We start from the raw sequence: 20,857 nt of genomic DNA, 5'->3' as shown, positions 1-20,857 counted from the left end.
TGCTGCTACTGACGTTAAACATAGAGGTAAGTAGATTTACATTTGATATAGGTATATATACATACATTGTGCGCGTTTTTCTTCACATATTTTTTTCATGCACGTTACAAACAAAAATTATTCGCATGAATCTAAATATCTGCCTAATTTGGAATGCAAGAGAAACCGTACGCGCACCTAAATCAAGCAACACATTTTTTTCTACCAAGATTAGGGCTATATGTTGTCATATTTCTTCGTTACACTTCTTATAAATGTTATATTTCTTTTGGTAATAGATATCGCGCTATGAAATCAACAAACATTTGAAAAAAGATGCTTTTGTCAGCCTTTGTGTTTCGTGTTCGTTTAAATAAAAGTGTGGTCGTCGCGCCGAGTCCCAACCGACATCGCACCGTCCGCCAGCACTCCGGCAGATCCGTGGAGCAAAATGCGAGGCGCAGTTCCGGCCACGTGGCCCTCCGCGAAATCAGCGACTCGCGAATGACTCACGCTGACGTCAACGCCTCGAAACACTTGCAGTCGCGGCGCGCTCTCGCGAAAGAATGCAAAAAAGGTCCAAAAATAACCACACAACCTCATCATCGTCCCGCGCGCGCCGAGACACGCGCACGCCACGCGGTGCGGCAGAGGTGGGCCCGTCGCAGCGCGCATCGTGGAGAGCTTGCCACGCGGCTGTCGCTGCGCACGGAGTCCCCGGCGGCAGACGAAGCACCGCCGCCCACGCCAGAGCGCGCTGGTATCGCCGCTGTTCGACGCCTGCCACTCTCGTTATCGCCTGCTACGAACAGCCATCGGAGATAATTTCCCCGAATAGTGTCATATTAATAGTGACCGCTATTCTTACCGCGAGTGTAATGACAGCAGACGTTGCTAAAGAGTTTGTCGTTGCTGCCTTAATGCATTTCGAGGGAAAATCAATAACCGCGAAATTGCGTTAACGCGCGAAACAGAGCCGTGACGAGCGCAGACGGATGTGCTCACGGCGCTTTGCGCTTCGAGCCGCGCGTGCGTTTGCTGCTGAACAAAGAAAGCTTGCGCGAACGAGTTAGCTGCAACGAGGTTCTGGAGTATTTCATTCCAATGGCTGAGTTCCAATGCGTAAGTTTCGCTTAGGAAACGCCAAAATCTCTCGGTGCGGCCCAAAGCAAATGCTGTCTTGAATAAGCTGCGGCTAGAAAACGTCCTGACTAATCGCAGAGGCACCCTAAAATGCTCTGCGTTGCGCAGGCAGTCAATATAGCTTTCTAATAAGGTGACACAGGTAATGTATTTCGCTTGCCCTGTTTGTATCGCATCTTGTCAGCTCGATAGATAGCTGCGCGTCACTTGCGAGCACCTGGGCACACCTCATCGAGAGGGGCTTTTACGATGGCCACACCACTCATATTCCAGAGCGACGAGCTTCCAGTAGCGGAAGTTGTAATTAGTCAGTAAAATCATGTTGACCAATCATTTTGTTCATTCTCGGACATCTAATACGCAGGAATGCGTCTTCAGGAATGGAAGAACTGTTCAAGAACAAATCCTTGCAAAGCTGGAAATACTAAGGTGTACTTACCAAACACCGACACGGGTTGCCTTGGAGAGAAAACGCAGCGCTCAATCACAATAGATACACAAGTGTGTTACGCGGGATGCGCTAAGTGTGGCGAAAGTCGGGATGTTCCACTTGTTTGTTCTTGCACCAGAGGGTTGGCAGGTGCAAAAAGTCAAAACTAGTCAGGGAACTGCGAGAATTGGTTAAAAAAGTAGTCTGTTCATTGCAGGTGCTTAGAAAGTAGCCAAAAAAGTCGCCATCGATCCTGCCGCCATGTCCAATCACTGAAGAAGAAAACATTGCTGTTTCCGATTATGAGCTGCTCTTTTTGGCGCTGGTATGTTTAGAGCCCTTCAACTTATTTAAAGCGCGTCTTTGAGGTTCAAGTTTGAACTGGTGGCTCCGTATTAGTATTCGCGAATCGTTACCTCTACATAAATGATTATGTAAATGCAAGTAGTTGCCACTGAACTCTAGCACCAGCGGACATGTGTGAAGAATTCTCGCTATTTAGTTAATCGTCAATGTATCACTTTCCACATCTCAACTTTGCAAGGAAATATCATGTACTAGTTAGGATTTCTTATCACTTAAGAAAAGTGTTTTCTTAGTAGTTTTTCTAGCCATATATTGATGTATTCTCCCATGCCTTTACTCAAACTCATCGTGGAATCTTAATAAAACTTCTCTTTGCATCTTATAATTTTCTTAGCACTCAATTATAGAACTAGACGTTCCGTCGATTGAAAGAAAAGGTGTTTCTATTGATCGAATTTTGTCGGTTGCAAGGTGAAGGTGCATCCTCCTTTCCAAATACACGTAGTGGGGATGGTTGATGGCCGGTTTCCTACCCTCCATTTGGGGTGAGAGAAAGGGGAAATGAAAGAGAAAAAGAGGGAGAGAGTGAGCACTGAGTGCGGTTCCCGTACAAAAATGGCTGTTGATTAACAATCGATATATTGTTGGGCAATTGTTGAAACAACGGACTTCAACAAATTTTCAAGAGCAATTGAGTTCACTCAACCCTTGCACAACAATATTACCGTTGAGTGTCCTCAATAAACAATTTATTGGGTGATTTGTGCTGATTTTTGTAGTTATTTTTTTTTCTTGTGTGGCAGTTGAGTCCAGTACACAATAATTAGGACTCGCATATGAAGACATTCCAAAAATTTATTGCGAAGCGTTCCAACCTCATTCCTGTCACTTTGCGGCAGGTAGGTTCTTCTTTCGCCTCGCTTTCATTAAAAGAAAAATAATATGTGACCGATGGGGTGCAATCGAACATCGGCCGTCGAGCCCGGTACGCTAACCAACAGACCAAGAGCGCGCGCTTACTCCTCTCATTCGAAAGCCAGTAAGCTATGAAATGCTTGGCGCGTGCACCGCGTGCCACCATAGAGAAAGAAATTTCAACAAGAGCGGACACTCCGATAGAGCCCAGCGGCCGAATTGACTGTAGCACACCAAGCGGATGTTATTGACTCCTTCCGGTTTCGGTTTCGCGCGCGCGCGTTTTGAACTCCAGTTGGTACACGCCGCGCCGGCTCCGCAGCTCGGCGCGGCATTCATTTTTTTTTCGCTTCTGCTGAACCTCGCGTGAGCTTGGCGTGGAATCGTTTCATTATTAAGTAGAAATGATTGCGATTGACCTTTACAAGACTGCGCCGAATCTGTCAGGTGCAATTTCATAAAGAAAACAAAAGACGCCTTCTGAAATGATTAAATGTTTATTTTGCTCTATATAAATGCTCGTTCCGGGCTTCTGCATTTATCCAAAGTTGTGGCACCAGGTAAGCAGCAGTCGTTGCCGTACGATGCTCCACCGGATGCTATCAGCTGAAAGAAAGGAAATTACAAGCCTGTATCATGCTTGTAATGAGCCCGAACGGCGAGACTAGAAATGAAATAGACTTCATACTCTGCGCTAACCCTGGCATCATACAAGATGCAGACGTGCTCAGCAAGGTACGCTGCAGTGATCATAGGATGGTAAGAACTCGCATAAGCCTAGACCTGAGGAGGGCACGGAAGAAACTGCTACATAAGAAGTCGATCAATGAGTTAGCGGTAAGAGGGAAAATAGAGGAATTCCAGATCAAGCTACAGAACAGGTATTCGGCTTTAACTGAGGAAGAGGACCTTAGTGTTGAAGCAATGAACGGTAATCTTGTGGGCATCATTAAGGAGTGTGCAATAGAAGTCGGCGGTAACTCCGTTAGACAGGATACCAGTAAGCTATCGCCGGAGACGAAAGATCGGATCAAGAAACGCCAATGTATGAAAGCCTCTAACCCTACAGTTAGAATAGAACTGGCAGAGCTTTCGAAGTTAATCAACAAGCGTAAGACAGCTGACATAAGGAAGTATAATATGGATAGAATTGAACATGCTCTCAGGAACGGAGGAATCCTAAAAGCAGTGAAGAAGAAACTAGGAATTGGCAAGAATCAGATGAATGCGTTAAGAGACAAAGCCGGCAATATCATTACTAATATGGATGAGATAGTCTAAGTGGCTGAGGAGTTCTATAGAGATTTATACAGTACCAGTGGCACACACTACAATAATGGAAGAGAGAATAGTCTAGGGGAATTCAAAATCCCACAGGTAACACTGGAAGAAGTAAAGAAAGCCTTGGGAGCTATGCAAAGGGGGAAGGCAGCTGGGGAGGACCAAGTAACAGTAGATTTGTTGAAGGATGGTGGGCAGATTGTTCTAGAGAGACTGGCCACCCTGTATAAGCAATGCCTCATTACTTCGAGCGTACCTAAATCTTGGAAAAACGCTAACATAATCCTAATCCATAAGAAAGGGGACGCCAAAGACTTGAAAAATTATAGACCGGTCAGTTTACTGTCCGTTGCCTACAAAGTATTTACTAACGTAATTGCAAATAGAATCAGGAACACCTTAGACTTCCGTCAACCAAAGGACCAGGCAGGATTCCGTAAAGGCTACTCAACCATAGACCATATTCACACTATCAATCAGGTGATAGAAAAATGTGCGGAATATAAGCAACTTTTATATGTAGCTTTCATTGATTACGAGAAAGCGTTTGATTCAGTCGAAACCTCAGCAGTCATAGAGGCATTGCGTAATCAGGGTGTAGACGAGCCGTATGTAAAAATACTGAAAGATATCTATAACGGCTCCGCAGGCACCGTAGTCCTCCACAAAGAAAGCAACAAAATCCCAATAAAGACAGGCGTCAGGCAGGGAGATACGATCTCTCCGATGCTATTCACAGCGTGTTTACAGGAGGTATTCAGAGACCTGGATTGGGAAGAATTGGGGATAAGAGTTAATGGAGAATACCTTAGTAAGTTGCGATTCGCTGATGACATTGCCTTGCTTATTAACTCAGGGGACCAACTACAATGCATGCTCACTGACCTGGAGAGGCAAAGCCGAAGGGTGGGTCTAAAGATTAATATGCAGAAAACTAAAGTGATGTTTAACAGTCTCGGAAGGGAACAGCAGTTTACAATAGGTAGTGAGGCACTGGAAGTGGTAAGGGAATACATATACTTGGGACAGGTAGTGACTGCGGATCCGTATCATGAGACTGAAATAATCAGAAGAATAAGAATGGGCTGGGGTGCGTTTGGCAGGCATTCTCAGATCATGAACAGCAGGTTGCCATTATCTCTCAAGAAAAAAGTTTATAACAGCTGCGTCTTACCAGTACTCACGTACGGGGCAGAAACCTGGAGGCTTACGAAAAGGGTTCTACTTAAATTGAGGACGACGCAACGAGCTATGGCAAGAAGAATGATTGGTATAACGTTAAGGGATAAGAAAAGAGCACATTGGGTGAGGGAACAAACGCGAGTTAATGATATCTTAGTTGAAATCAAGAAAAGGAAATGGGCATGGGCAGGACACGTAATGAGGAGGGAAGATAACCGATGGTCATTAAGAGTTACGGAATGGATTCCAAGGGAAGGAAAGCGTAGCAGAGGGTGGCAGAAAGTGAGGTGGGCGGATGAGATTAAGAAGTTTGCAGGGACAACATGGCCACAATCAGTACATGACCTGGGTAGTTGGAGAAGTATGGGAGAGGCCTTTGCCCTGCAGTGGGCATAACCAGGCTGATGATGATGATGTATCATTTCGGTATATTGACCTCACAGCAGTATTGCGTGTAGAGGCGAAACGTGCGTAAGTGGTGAATGAGCGGCATTACAGATAAATTCACTTTTACGTACATTTCGCAGCAAAGACTCCTCCCAAACAATGCCATAAAATCTGAACATTCGATTTTCAAGCACCCCTCCTTTCCCGGGCATTATTTCCTGCACTTTAAGTGCACAAATACAAGGGTTACTGCGCGTTTCCAAAACAACTTGGCCTCAGTCGACACGATGGTACGCCAAGTACACAAAAGTGGCTACAAGACAGGCTCAGCCAGACCATGTTACACGCTTGCAGAATGCCTTCTAATCGCACTCAAGTCAGACTCGTGGGTTCAAAGCCTGTTTTCAGTCGCTCAGAATACATAAATGTCATGTTCTTGAGCTCCTCCGTGTTATCTTTTACGCATCCTGTCGGCGCATGCAACACTCCCGTGTTATCACTTTCGGAAATCGCTCGTCGCGTTTTCGAGAAGCGTGAGTACCGAAATAAGGTATATGTTGTTGCAGGGCTATAAAATGGGTCATAAACTTGTCCCACTAAAATTTAGTACACGCAAAACTAACTCACTATGGCCGGCTTGCCTTTTTGATAACAGCTTCACAACCCCAGGCGCGGCGAGCAAGCCTCAATATATCCCAAAAAGTTACCAAATAAATTAGAATTCTTTTTCGGGTCAGAGAATGCGTCACGAACTTCTACCAGTAAGATTCAGTACACGCGAAAGTAACTGCGGCACACAGCCGAGCTGCTTTTCGCTAACTGCGCCACTACGCCGAGCGCGGCCACTGTGCTTGAAAAGTACCCCAAAAAGTAATGAAATTAGTTACAATAATGTCTGGGGTCAGAGAAGGCGCCAAAAGTTGTCCCCGTAAGATTCAGTACACGCGAAACTGCGTCACACGGCCAGGGTGCTTTTCCTCAGAAAGCCAGGTGCGGCGAGCGTGCCCAAAAACTACCGAAATAGGTCATAATTATGCTTGGGCTCATAGAAAGCGTCGCAAACATCTCCCAGTACGAGTAATTAACTCACATTAACTAGGCTTGGACTGCGAAGCTGTTTTTTGATAACTGCGTCACTATATAGGTTCAGTTTTGTGCAGTAAGCCTAAATGTGCTTGAAGTGCGTCGCAGACTGTCAAACAAAATTCCTCACCTTGTTGTAGTCCAGTAGTGCAGCGGTGCCGTGTCGAAATGCAGACGGAACACAAGAGGACGCCGGGAGCCCAAAAAAACGGGCTACATCCAATAGAGACGGGTCGCCGAGCACGCGAGCTTTGCATGCGTAGCCGGCCTCGCTCACTCCTGCGGCTTGTCTGGCGCATGACGTATGCACGCGCGTCTGGCGTGCCGCTAGCTTGTTGCTAGGCAACGCAACAAAAAGTTGCAAAGTATAAGTTCATTTACACGCAAAACTTTTTGACTTTTAGTGGCTAAGGAATAAAAAAAATAAAACGTTGTCTGGAAGTTTATTTCACATTCTTTTTTGCTGATGCTCGCGTCAACTAATGGATGGTGTTGAAACTAGGCGTGACGTGTTTCCTGTTGCCAGTTTTCGAAGAGTGTCCCCTCTTGTTGAATTTCTTTCTCTATGGTGCCACTACCTCGTGCTGTCGCTACAGCTGGCGCTTTCCGAAAAGTAGACACGGCGGCAGGCGATAAGATAGGCGCCGACACGCGACCACGCTACCTTCGAGCACCGGACGCGCTGTGGGAACCGGAGGATGCAAGCGCGCACATGCTACAAACATACACGTGTGAGGTCTTCGAATTTCCTGCGACGTACCCTCGGTCCGTAAAGCAAATATAGTTTTTTATCCAATGACCGTGGTACTAGGGATCAAAGAAAGAACGCGCTTTTAGATCGCAGCGCGCAGCCGCTATAACCATTGACTTCAAATAGTTTCGGATTCAGCAACAGCCGCAACAGTATCAGAGCTAATCGCTGTATCTGCGGCTGCTCCCGACTCTTGCCTTGCAAGAAGCACGCGATTTATTTGAGCCTCGCCGAACTGTCGTCCTCTCATCTCCCAAGCCTGCAAGTCTCGTATGTTCAGTTAAATAGAAGAACACCAAAGGGAAATGAAAGAAATACAGATAGCGGACTCCTTTCATACCTTACTTGTCACCTCGTCATCTGCAAAGCCGCTACAAACTATTTCAGAAGCGTTACTTTTGTAAAAATAGCAAAATTAGTAGTAATTTTTATTTCTAGGTAGCGTTACAAACGTCAAGGTAGCGTTCGGGTGTGTGTGTGTGTGCGCGCACGCGGTTGCAACCGGTGTAGCTTCGTTCTGCGCACACTTTTGCAACAGTACACACGGTTACCGCTAGTTTCATAGTCGCATTTCTTGGCCGTGGTATTTATTGTTTATGCTACAAATTAGGTTGTTCTTAAATATTTATGAAGGTTAGTGGATGAAAAATTATTGCTAATTAATTAGCGGTTTTTAGCGCCCTTATTTTGTGTTTGAAAAGTTTTTATAACTCAACACACTAGTGAAGCTGTGAACAGCTTTCGGACTCAGTTACTTGGTTGCAGTTGTGCGGTGGTTCACGCCTCGTGCTTTTTGATGAAAGTATGTTTTTCTTTTCGGACACCTTGACGCACATTTTAGTGAAATGCTTTAACGACAATAAGTGGGACGTTTATCCATTGAAGTCGTTGGCTCACCCAGCTACTAGTCTTCGACTGATGTGCGAGCCTGGTTGTTTTGATGAGTTGCGCGGCAGAGGCCATGGTGTCTGTTGGAGAGAAGGCACCCCGAAACAGTCGCAGCCGAACTTCTGCAGATAGGTAAGTAATCTCGTTTTCTTGAGCACGTAGCCTTCTTTTCTATTTTGACATTGAGAAGCGTGAGATGGTAAGCACACCGTTCACTTTCTTCAAGCAAACCGCATGCCCCGGAGCAAAAGCGTGCGATACTAACTCTCGCTGCCGCCGTCACTTCGTTTGAGACAATGGTAGGCGAAGAGGCAGCGGCGCCCCACGTGCGTAAAACTGCATTGCTTCATTTGTTCCTGTCTAATAACGTTTCCTTTATTTGTATGAGAGAACACAATTGGAACATAAGGATCGGCTTCTCGGCGCAGTGATAATTTTGTACAGTGGCCACGTCATCTTTCATAGGGGCTCACGTGGGCCGTCTAAGCGCTTGTTGTCGCGTTCCGATACCTGAGAGGCGCGCTGCCTTTGAAGGTATTTAGGAAGGCACTACGAGATTAGGAGAACCGCGACAAATGATTGTGCAGCAGGTGTGCAGCTGTGCTACGCTTGTACCACACTCGTACCGGAAGGCAGTGTTACACTTCAAGCTGACGCATTTCGTAACTATGGCGGCCGCCGTGGAAATTTGGGGCTCGAGGTCATGGATACGATCCCTGCAGCGGCCGCATTAAAAAGGAGCGGAATGCAAAAACGCTCGTGCATTGTGCATTGTATGCACGTAAATATTTTCAGGAAGTCAAAATTAATACGGAGTCCCCAACTACGACCTGCCTCATAATCAGATCGTTGGTATGGCACGTAGGAAATCAGAATTTTTTTTAATCCCTAGCGGCTCATCGTATACCATACGGTTAGCCTGATCACCTTTTGTGCCATTAGGCGCGCCTCGATTTAGGTTGCGTCGCACTGCAAAATATATTTCGCCTTTTGGGATTTGCGGAGAACGGCCAACCGATTAGTCACAACTTCCGTTTGGTGACTGTACACGGATACACAGCGCAAATGAACAGAGGTGTGGTGACGACGTCGGCAAAGAACACAGCCGCCGACGGGCTTGCCTTATCGCCTGTCACCGTCAAAACTACCGCAGTAAGCATCTTTATCTAGCGCGGCGGGTTGCCGTTGAAGGCGTAGTGTACAATTTTAATAAGCGATAACCGAAACATGCCACCGTTCTCTGCTGCTTCTTTGAGTTGGTCCGATCCGAATGTGCGTTGCTTGCAGAAGTGAAAGGAGCGCCAATCGGGGCGTTGTCGCCTCGAGCTAAGTGTCGCACTCGAGCACCGTTTGCGCGGCGAATGACGCGTGCATGAAGCTAGCTCACTGCGCAGATGCTACCGCGCAAAACGCGCAAGGGCGTGTATGCGACTTTCTGCACACAAATCGCGTGGGATGATCGGAGCCACGGCGGAGCGGCTAGCTTCAAAGAAGCGGTACATGTTCTCACTCGTACAGGCACGATCACGCTCGCATCGCTCTCGACGTATCTTTAGGTCGTTCCTTCTGCTTGACTTCTACCCAAAGATTCGATATCTGCTTGGTATCGGCTATGCACTGTCGCGTGCACTTTGGTCAGTGGGGGCAAACTCCCCGGTTTCGGTGGCAGAGGTAATTGGCGCCATCTCTGTAATGGGCGAACGCAAAAATCCGTTTCCCTTGCATGGCCTCGTAGATCGTCGCGCGCACGCGCGCCGATCAAGGTGGCCGAGCCTTTCCCCCTCCCCAACTCCTCTCCAATCGCCCTCGCTCGTTACTACCCTCCCAACTCCCTCACCTTCGACTGTCTCCGCGCGCACGCCGTGCGGCCCCGCTGGCCCGGAGCCAGCTCAGCCCGCTGCATGACGTTTCATGTTTCGTTATCTGCTGTTATCGCGAAGCGTGCGATGCTGTGCGTTGACCGGCGTGGCTAGTTTTGTGGTCCTTGGTAGCTGTGTGCTTGTGCTCCGCGATGTTTCACCCGTTTCACGACTCGTACCGCTCGTGCATCGTGCAGCGGTGCACAAATACCTCAAAAACAAGACCTGCAAGGTTGTTCCGGGTGCCTAAAGACAACAGGGGTGCGATCTTGTACGCGTTCCAAAATAGAGCGGAGGCGGTCCGTTCTATACGTCACGAAATAGGCTTTCCGCCGTGTTCGCGAGAACGAGAGGAAGCAAACAGCCAATGAGCGAAGTGGAAGCCTGCGTCACGCTTTTGACGTCTGCTTGGGGACCGTATAATATATTGAGAAGCGTTTCCGACATGCTGAGAAATATTTTGCTATTATGACTGAGTAGCAAAATGTGTTGGTGTTGCTTTTCAAAGATTCAATTTGGAATGCAAAACGACTGAAACAAAATACTGCGGTTAATGTCTTCAAATGGCGCTAGGTGGTGTCGCAGTTTGGCGAAAAACGATTTGGACTTTGTGGCGGATGGACGTGCTTTTCGTGGCTCCGTGGCGACGACGAAATCATAAGTTTTGTGCATGCTTTGAGCTTGCTTCTGTTTTTTTATTTGCTGGTTTTTGCATTTAAATAGTAATTGGGGGGTTTTACTTTTCTTCCCCTTTTTTTGTCTCTCGTATTTCGGGTGCGCGGGTGTGCATCGTGTAAATTTGTTTTGCAGGATGATTAGAGCGTTCTTTCGTGCCACATGTTCCAACACGTGCAGCCGGGTGGGACGTTGAGTGTTTTTAGTATTTAACTAGTAGCTTGGAAGTGGCAAGAAAAATAGCTATTAGCGGTTTTACTGTGCGTGATTGGTAGACAAGTGAGAGCGTGGCCGCGTGGTTGAGCACGTGCGAGAGCGTGTTATACCTTCGGCCTCCGCGACATTGTTTATTTTTGAAACAGTGGTGACAGTTGCTTTGCGGCATTTTGAGGATTTGGATCCTGTGCGTATCGTTTTTTTTTCTAAAAGGCACGTGCTCTGCATTGATATAGTATTATAGTATTTGCAAAAAGCCGTGCAATACATGGCGAGAAAGCCGGTAAAGCAGGCAGTACGGGGGGGGGGGTCCTTCAAGGCAGATGAGGAGACGCGTGAGAATGGAGAGGGCGTCGAAACAACCGGCACACAATGTGATGTCGATACTAGGCTGCAGAAAATGGAGGCTTTCCAGGAAGAGCTTCTCAAACAGGTGCAATAGCTCAAAAATGAGCTAAACAGTGAGCGTGAGGCACTGAAGGTAGTTGAAAAAAGACTTGAAGCAGCCGAGGAATAGCTGAACAGGGCCGCCATTGTGAACGACGATGTGCGTGACAATGGAACGCAGACCCCCGACGCGACACGCGAGGGAGGGTCAGAGAAATACGTTGAACACAGGCAGGGTGATGAAGGGTTCGCTGGCAAGAGCAGCCCCTACCTTGAGGCCCCTACGCGGAAAAAGCAGGAGCCCAGGGGTCCGAATCACGCGGAAAATGACAAAGGGAAGCAGGGAGAGGTAGGAGAAAGTGAAAGGGTGATTATCGCTGGCTATTCAAACCTGGCTGGGTGCTCAAAAGCAATTGTGGAGAGGGTGAAAGGCGACAGAAGAGTGGCGGTAGGGACATTTCCAGGGCGCACACTTGGTTCTATCATGGAGCGAGCAAAAGAAAAGCTCGCGGAAAATGCCCACGTGCGCAACCTCGTCATAGTAGCAGGTGGGCTAAATGACGTCCTAAACAGGAAAGGGCCAGGACTAGCCCAGCGCTTGGCGAAGGGGGTGGACGACTTGCGTGAGCTATCCCCTCAGGTACAGATCGTGGTGTGCACGGTGCCGGAAGTGCCTGTGCGTGACAGTCACGTACAAAGAGCCGTAGTGGCTGCTAATGAGGCAATCTGGAAAATGAGCCGAGAGAAAGGCTTCGAGGTTGTCGAAGTAAACAGGGAAGTGAGAAGTTGTGGTGGTTTTAAACGAGACGGGATCCACTTCAATTACAGGTTAGCACGAGAAGTGGGCTGGCGACTTGGTGGTCGCGCTGTTGCTTTTTTAGGGGGCCCGCAGGCGCTCAGGAGGTCAGAGTAGATAGTAATGAAGAAGGTCCCCTAGGGGAACATCAGAAGAGCATCGCCGTCGATAATAGAAAAAGGAGGAAAACAAGAAAAAGAGCTCGCCATGCAATAGGCTACATAAACATGCAGGGCGGCAGAAGAAAGGAAAAGTGGGCAGAGATTGAGGAGCAGTTACACAGAGAACAAATAGGGGTGTATGCGGTTACAGAAACGCACCTTAGAGACTCAGAAGAGCCGCCAGTTATTGAGAATTATGTTTGGGAAGGGTGCAACAGAACTAAGTCGGAAAGAAAGGGAGGGGGAGTCGGAACGCTCATCCATCAGGGAGCCAAATGGAAAAGAGTAAATTCACAATGTCAAGAGCATCTTTGGTTATCAGGTACAATGAGTGGGAAAGAAACTTGGCTGGGTGTTACGTATTTGTGGACCGGAAAAAATTGCACAGAGAAGAATAAAGAGATAGTGGAATGCATAAGCGCTGATATTAAGGGTTTCGGGAGTGGTGCTGAAATTGTCCTATTAGGTGACATGAATGCCCACATACAGGATTTAGATGGCTATACCGACAATAAAGGGAAGTCAATGCTGGACCTTTGTGAGCAACATAACCTCGTGATCGTGAATACAGGGCCTAAGTGTGAAGGACAGATCACGTGGGAAGTGGGAAACCGGCAATCAACCATTGAATACTGTCTGATGACAGAAGGAATTCATGATAAGTTGAGAGAAATGGTCATCGAGGAAGGGTTTAGCAGCATCGGGAGTGACCATAAACGCATTATATTGAAGATGGGATATGTAGTTGGGAAAGAGAGCAAGGAGAGAAAAATGGCCAGTCCAAATTTGAACGCTGAACAAATAGCAAATACAAGCACTAGAGTTGAGGAAAAACTTGGCAAATGGCCAAGTAAAGAGTGGGAATATGGTGAGCTTCTAAGTGTAATAACGACAGAAATACGGAAAGAGAAACAACATGTTCGTTGGAAAGGAAAAAAGAAACCAAAAAGCTGGTGGAACAAGGAGATAGGAGAAGCGATCGGCGAACGACAGAAAGCATCTCGAGACCACAGGCAGAAAAAGAAGGCGCAGTTGTCACAGGATGAAGTAACTAGTAAATGGGAAATATAGCGGGAGAAAAAGTCTATGGTTCAAATACTGGTGCAAGCAAAATTAAAAGGTGAAAGTGAACGTTGGTTGTCAGAAATACGTGAGAAAAAGAAGGCCGCACCTAGAATATTTTGGAACCACATAAAATTATTAGGCAGGAAGTCGACAACAATACAACAACATATCCTAGACGAAGATGAAAGCAGACTGGAAGGAGAAGCGGCAATAAATTACATCCGGAAAATAACAGCCGAATCTTTCCAAGGCAATGACGAGGTTGTATTTGAAGAAAAAAAGAGCATGAAAGAGACCCAGGAAAGGGAGCTGGTTCTGACAAATTTAAACTGGAAGAAAGCGGAAGAGAAAATTCCTAAGCGCACAGCCACAGGGCTAGATGAGGTTCCCGTTAGGCTGATAAATGAACTAGGACCAAAAAGTAAGGAAGCTCTGGTGAAAGCAGTGGAAAAAACTTTAAAAGATCGACGAATACCAGACAGTTGGCGACAAAGTAGAATGAATTTAATTTATAAAGGTAAGGGGGTGAAAGACAGAATTCACTCGTATAGACCGTTGACCATTACATCGGTAATATACAGGCTAGCAATGCAGGCAATCAAATTAAAGCTTCAAGCATGGACAGAGAATAATGGCATTTTGGGAGAGCTTCAGAATGGCTTCAGAATAGGTAGGCGTTTGGACGATAACTTGTTTGTTCTTACTCAGTGTATTGAAATATCAAAAGTAGAAAGCAGACCGTTGTATGTGGCCTTTTTAGACATTACAGGAGCCTACGACAACGTAGACCGCAACTTTTTGTGGGATATTCTGGAAGCGGAAGGCTTAGGTAACGATTGTATACAGCTTTTGAGAGAGATTTACCTAGAAAATACCGTTTGCGTTGAATGGGAAGGGATGAGGAGCGCGGAGAAAGTTCATATCAACAAGGAACTGAGGCAGGGGTGCCCTTTATCCCCGCTGCTGTTTATGATCTACATGGTGAGGATGGAGAGGGCGCTAGAAGGAAGTAATATCGGGTTTAATCTCTCATACAAATAGGCAGGTACAGTAATAGAGCAGCAACTCCCGGGTTTATTTTATGCGGACGACATTGTGTTGCTCGCTAACAAGCAAAGCGATTTGCAACGTCTGGCTAATATCTGTGGACAGGAAGGCAACAATTTAGGTTTGAAATTTAGTGTTAGAAAATCAGGTGTTATGGTATTCAATGAAAACAGTGAACAGACAGTGGAGATACAGGGCCAAGAAATACCTCGTGTAACAGAATATAAATACCTTGGTATATGGATAAACGAAGGCAATGGATATATGGAAACACACGAAAAAACCATAACAGTCAAGGGGAAGAGAAATGCAGCCATAATGAAGCACAGAGCGCTATGGGGATACAATAGGTACGAGGTCCTCCGAGGTATGTGGAAAGGGGTAATGGTTCCGGGACTTACTTTTGGAAATGCGGTTGTTTGCTTTAAATCAGGGGTACAATCAGGACTCGACGGCAGCCAAAGGTCAGTGGGTCGCCTCGCATTGGGCGCTCACGGGAAGACTACAAATAAAGCTGTGCAGGGGGATATGGGCTGGACTAGTTTTGAAGTGAGGGAAGCTCGCAGTAAAATTGAGTATGAAGAACGGCTGAGGAATATGGAAGAAAGTAAATGGGCTGGGAGAGTGTTCAGGTATCTGTACAGGCAAAACATTGATTCACAGGGGAGGAAAAGAACTAGGAAGCTTACCAGCAAGTATGCGGCCTGTGGGGTGGGCAACACAGCAACAAGGAAGGTCAAGCGGAAAGTCAGAGAGGCTGAATTAATCTCATGGGTGGCGGCAATGGAAAAGAAACCTGCCATGAGTAACTACTTAAGAGGAAAAAACGAAATCGGAAAAGAAACCATTTATGATAACTCAAAGGGAAGCTCATTACTTTTCGAAGCGAGATCGGGATGCCTTAGAACACGCACCTATAAAGCGAGATATAAGAAGGAAGAAGGAGCATGTGCTTGCTGCGGTAAAGCTAGGGAAACGAAGGAGCATATTTTATTAGAATGTGAACACGTCTACCCAGCGGTCGATTTAGGCACCACTGGCCTCCTTGAAGCCCTTGGGTTCAGCGGGAGCAGTGGTAAAGCAAACAGGTCCGCAATAGACATTAGTAAGAGGTGATTGGAGGATTGGTGGAAGAAAAGTAGGGAAACGACAAAAGACGGAGACGTACAAAAGCACAATTCGCAATAGGGGATCAGAAAGTTTGGACGTGGTAGTTCATAGTGTCTTTTTTTTTCATTGGTTAACCTAGGTAGGATATTAGGCAGCATAGTAGCAAGAGCTTGGTGGCGCAACCCACCGCCCCGTTCCAAAGGGGACGCTCATAACATCCATCCATCCATCCACGTTTAGTGATGGCGCTAGCCACCACCCCGTTTCAAGCACACGGCGCGAATTTTGAAGCGGTTGGTTCAGTCGTTCAGTCGAGCCAACGCCTCCTTTTGTCGAGCACTGGAAGTTGGTTCTTTATTCTATGGCCATGGCGCTAAATGTGGCAGCACCGAAGGGACCACATGTGTCGCAGGCACAGAGAGAGACGGTGGTGGCCTTCATGGCGCAGCATCCCCAGTTGGCTATAAGGTCCAGCGAGTTGGGGCCGCGCTTCACTGTTGGCGACCGCCGACGGCTGTGGCAGCAGCTGGGCGATGCTCTGAACAGCGAAGGCCCTGTTGTCAAATGTACTGAACAGTGGTAGGAGTGGTGGCGCAAACAGGTTTTTGAGGCCCGCCGTGACGCTGCCGCAATCGCCCAAGAACAAAGGTGAGCGACCGTCCAATGATCTGGGCGATTTGTCCTTCGACATTGGCGTGTATTTTCAGAAGCACAGGAGGGGGGCGGCTACACGGTTTTCGTGGCCGAGTCCTACATCTGACCGGGACGGTCCGCCTCCACGGCGTGACCGACCTCCCCTATCAAGAGGTAAGCACACTGCCGCCGTAATACCATGGGTTTCTGAACGGTGCCGGTTTAGAGTTTGCCATTATCTGTAAGTGGTACCTTTAGCGGAACGCGACACCGTTTGTGAGCAGGAAAATAGCGTAGGAGTGAATGGAAAAGCAGGTAGGTTAATCAACTAGAATCTCATTTGGCTGCGCTTTCGGGAAAAGGGGGGATTAAGTTATCAACACAGAATTAAAATGCCTTCAAGGAAGGGCGCGAGGACGGTAATACATGGGATCATTAAGCACTCAATAATTGCAGAACATTTCCGCAAATGTGTAGTACGAAAACTTGTAACATAGGCATTGTAACGAATAGCCACGCTTATCACACTTTCCAGCAGGCTGACGTCCCCACCGCCGCCATGGAAGTCGTCGTCCAAGACGAGGCTGCGGGAGTGAGGAGCACAGTGACACGTAAGCATCAGAGGAATTTAAATTATCGCCAAATGTGTGGGCAGTTCGTAAAGTTTTAATGTGTTTACTGTACAGCGGCAGAGGATCCACCGCGCGGTGCGTCGCCTACCGAAAGGGTGGCCGCTGCACCTGGTAAGTTATTGATCCTCAAGCTGTTGAAGAAAATGAGCTCTCGTATTTTTTTAAACTAGCCCAATACGCCATAACATGGCCATAGCCACTTTTATTCGTACCATAAAATGCAGTGCAACTGTAGAAAATGCTGCATGCTTTCAGTGTTGCAGCACCCTGTTCGGCCACCACGTCGACAGCGACCGCGACGGGTGGATACCTTGACGACGATGTCATCGCAGTGCACCCGCAGCGTGGAACAGGGCGACGAGATGCCGCAGGTTGGTTGCTCCTTTGGTGTCATTTTACATGAAGGACATAAATATTCTTTATGCTTTGGTATAAGTAAATCATGAATCTGAAAAAGAAATCAGCTTGGGGTATAAACAAGAAATATGCGTTGTATAGAGGGCTCGGTATCGTGTCTTGCCAACGATCAGCCGCCGGGCAAAAGGTTGGTTAGCCCTAAAAAGGGCTGTTTAGTGGTGAGAGATGCATTAGAGTAGATGACGGAAGGGTAGTTCCAGCAGGTCTTTGTCTGTCCAAACGAAGAGGGCATAGCATGTACACGACACTTGACACTGCCAAAGGATGCCATCAGGCCAGTGGCTCTTGAACAGAGAAGGAATCGTTGCTCACGTTGCAATTCTTGACAACAGCAGCTTCCAGCCGTGAGGTGGTTGCGAGTAATCAGCGACTCATGCGAACAGTTCCACCATGATTACTCATTCCAGGTGCTGCGGAGAATCGAGGCCTCCACCACCCGCCTCGCTGTCGCGGCAGAGCGGACGGCAGCAGCTCAGGAAGGGATCTTGGAGCAGGTGCGCGCCATAGCGCAAGACATCGCTGCGCCCCTGCAACAAGACAGAAATTAATTTATCATTCATTCAATATCATTTTATTCATTTGTGTTTCATCAGTTCCGTTTGTTTTATTTATTTATTGCTTGAGCTTTAGTGTTTTAAGTTTCCTTTATGAGTAATACAGGGGGATTTTTTGGTTGAAAGGTGTAATGCGTGCACCCATTTTTTGTTCTGTAGTATTTGTCTCTTTCTATTTATGGTTATGCAACTGCAATGCCAGCGTGCTTTCTTTATTTACACATTTCAAAGGCACCTAGTCATTCACACTAGAATCATTACAAATAGTTGTCGATTTCTGCGTATGGGTTTTGTACTGTGATATTTATATTGCTTCACTGTGTTGTAGCTTACTGCACTCATTATGAAGCGTTACCGCATAGTGTTTGCAGTGTGATATTTTCATTTCGGCACGGTGAGGCTAAGGTGCAACAACTACACTGTGCTCTTTTTTCAAAGCACCAAACTAGTCACTCTTTAAGTTGCATAGTTTCACAAATGAAAATGACCATCATCATTGCACCACGCCAGTGATTGGTTTCCTCTAGTCTTCGCTCCAAGGTAGTCATTACAATAACTTTCACGTGTGACATTTTCTGGGTGCTGTGACATTGCAGAGCCAATTATTCATGTTTTATGTAACATGTTTCATCACAGCTGGCAAGTGCGCTCACCTTTTTACAATTATGATTCACCTGTTGTTTAGCATCGCACTACAATTCCTGCCGAGAAATGAATGCTTCTAGTCAGTGACTCATAACACTGACAAGGGAACGGACATACCTGCGAACGTCATACTTTCTTGCAAGGTCACGTAAATGTGCCGTCACGTAAATGTGCCGTGGTGAAAACGAATTGTGTGATGCTGATGTTGCAATGATGTCACATGCTTTGCTACCTGAAGCATGTTGTACTGCAAGGGTTGTGATGTACTTGTCATCATAGAGTGTGATAAAGTTGACCTATCTATTTTTTGCGCTTTTACGTTAATTTACGTCTACCATTTGGACATGATGTGACGAGTGTAATGTTGTCACTACACTCAGCGTTACATTTTGTTTGTGTTTGAATCCGCATCCATTACGCTTTACTTGCTTGCCTCGCCTGCGTATTCATGCTTGCACAGAAGTTTTGATACACCTAGCACAAGAGATGGCTAGCAAGCATATTGCCTCGCTCCTACCAATGTACACTGAGCGTCCGAATGCACAGGATGCGGCGGTTGCGTTCATTCTGGTGTGTTTTATGAAAATTTTGCGCACCTTTTGCTGATGGTGACCATGAGTACAGAGTGCCAATCATATGTACTGTTTCCATCAAGTCTGTCATGACTATGATGGGTCAAGGGATGTTTTCATGTCACATTTCATGTGATATTTAAAGAAAAGGCTGCACTTTCAATTTGCTACTGTGTTTCATGTTGCACTAGAAAAGAAGTACTTTGTGCCAATTTCCCATTACTGTAACCACCAACTATGGCAAAACAAACACATGTTTGGACATGAGTAGAAAGTAACTGCTGCATCTACAGAAAGTGGCATATCACAGGATGCACATAACACATACAAGCTGTTGTAGCGTCGTATTTCTAATGTTACATGAGGAAAGAAGCACTTCATGATGTGCATATTGCACAAAACAATGCTAGCTTGGGAGCAGCAGCAAATGCAGTTCTTCACAGATGAAGGGGCATGAAGCATTGCCTTACGACTGCTTCACGAGTACTACTGTTAATAAGTGGCAGCCTTGGAGACTCGTGCATAGTGAAGAGGGTACAATTGTTTCCGAGTCCATGGCTGTGGCATTCTACTTAAAGGATTCTTTGTATAAGTGTACTTCGTTTGTGTTTAAATTATCATAATCTGTAGGATGTGTGGATTTGGAACATTGATTATCCCTATGGAGGTGCACTTGTTGTGTATACAAATTTTTTAATGTATTTTGCGCTGTACAAACACAGCCCTGTGATAGCCCAAGGGCACGGCAATTTGTATAAATAAATTATATATTATGAAAACTCACCATTCCTGTGTCCTTCAGAAAAGGTTGACAACGGCGCTGCGCTGCTGTTTTCCTCTGAGGAACATGTCGTGCGGTGCCAGCACCTGGATGTCTCCTGGCTCCTCTGGCTCCTCAGCTGGTGGCACTTCCGCACCATAATCGTCCAATGTCCAGTCGCCCGCGTCCAAGGCAATGTTATGGAGAGCAACGCATGCATAAATGATTCGCGCTGCTCTATCGGGCCTCTGTAGCAGTGCCCGAAAGTGCTGCAAGCAGCGGAACTTGCTTTTCAACACCCCGATACATCTCTCCACAACATTGCGCATGGATGCGTGCTCCCGGTTGTAGTGGCCTTCAGAGGTGGTGCCGGCATGGCTGCCAGGTACTAGAACAAGCAGCCATGGCTCGAGGGGATATCCTGAGTCTCCTATTACAGAAAGTGACAGCTGAGTGCTCTGCCCTAGATAGAGGTACGCATTACGAATACTAACCAAGCAGATACTCGCCAGGCTGCAGTTGTGCGGCTAGGCGTGCACGCAGTGGGTTATGCTGCCACACCCAAGAGTCGTGGCACGAACCAGGGAACCGGGGGTCCACAACAAGAATGCGAAGTTCCGCGTTGCACACCTGCAATGGGGAGCAATACAAAATAGCGCTGCAGATATGCTCGAAATCCGTTTTGCCATTCATATGCAGAAAAGAATGCATGTACGCTGGTACAAGTAGCAGACTGTTTCAGCCATAGGCGTGCACAGGGTCTTGCAATTGGGGGGCGGGGGGCGATGCGCCCCCCCCTTGTGTGGCCGCCTATGGTTCGCACTAATTGATAGCTAAATGAAAACTTGAGGCCCCATATTGCGCAAGAACACCCATACAAGCCAAAGCCAGCCCATGCAATGGATGTAAGTACTTCCGTGTTCAAAATGCTTCCATCGTGTCTTCCCTAAAGTGTATCCATTTCTGCTACGATTGCGGCCCAT

General features: G+C 46.9%; 1 protein-coding gene across 1 annotated transcript; it reads left to right on the top strand.

Annotated features, from left to right (window-relative positions):
* The first annotated feature begins 14,419 nt into the window (after nucleotides 1-14,419).
* On the top strand, nucleotides 14,420-19,897 carry LOC126523993 (uncharacterized). Its single transcript, XM_055066972.2, has 5 exons — nucleotides 14,420-16,468; nucleotides 16,830-16,905; nucleotides 16,981-17,037; nucleotides 17,182-17,297; nucleotides 17,751-19,897. Exons 1-5 carry the CDS (start codon nucleotides 16,325-16,327, stop codon nucleotides 17,889-17,891), a joined length of 534 nt encoding a protein of 177 aa, XP_054922947.1. The 5' UTR covers nucleotides 14,420-16,324; the 3' UTR covers nucleotides 17,892-19,897.
* Nucleotides 19,898-20,857: the final 960 nt, after the last annotated feature.

Source organism: Dermacentor andersoni, chromosome 6, assembly GCF_023375885.2.
Source record: "Dermacentor andersoni chromosome 6, qqDerAnde1_hic_scaffold, whole genome shotgun sequence".
Lineage (NCBI taxonomy): Eukaryota > Metazoa > Arthropoda > Arachnida > Ixodida > Ixodidae > Dermacentor > Dermacentor andersoni.
The sequence above is the reverse complement of the archived record's forward strand: the minus strand, read 5'-3'. Positions and strand labels throughout refer to the sequence as shown.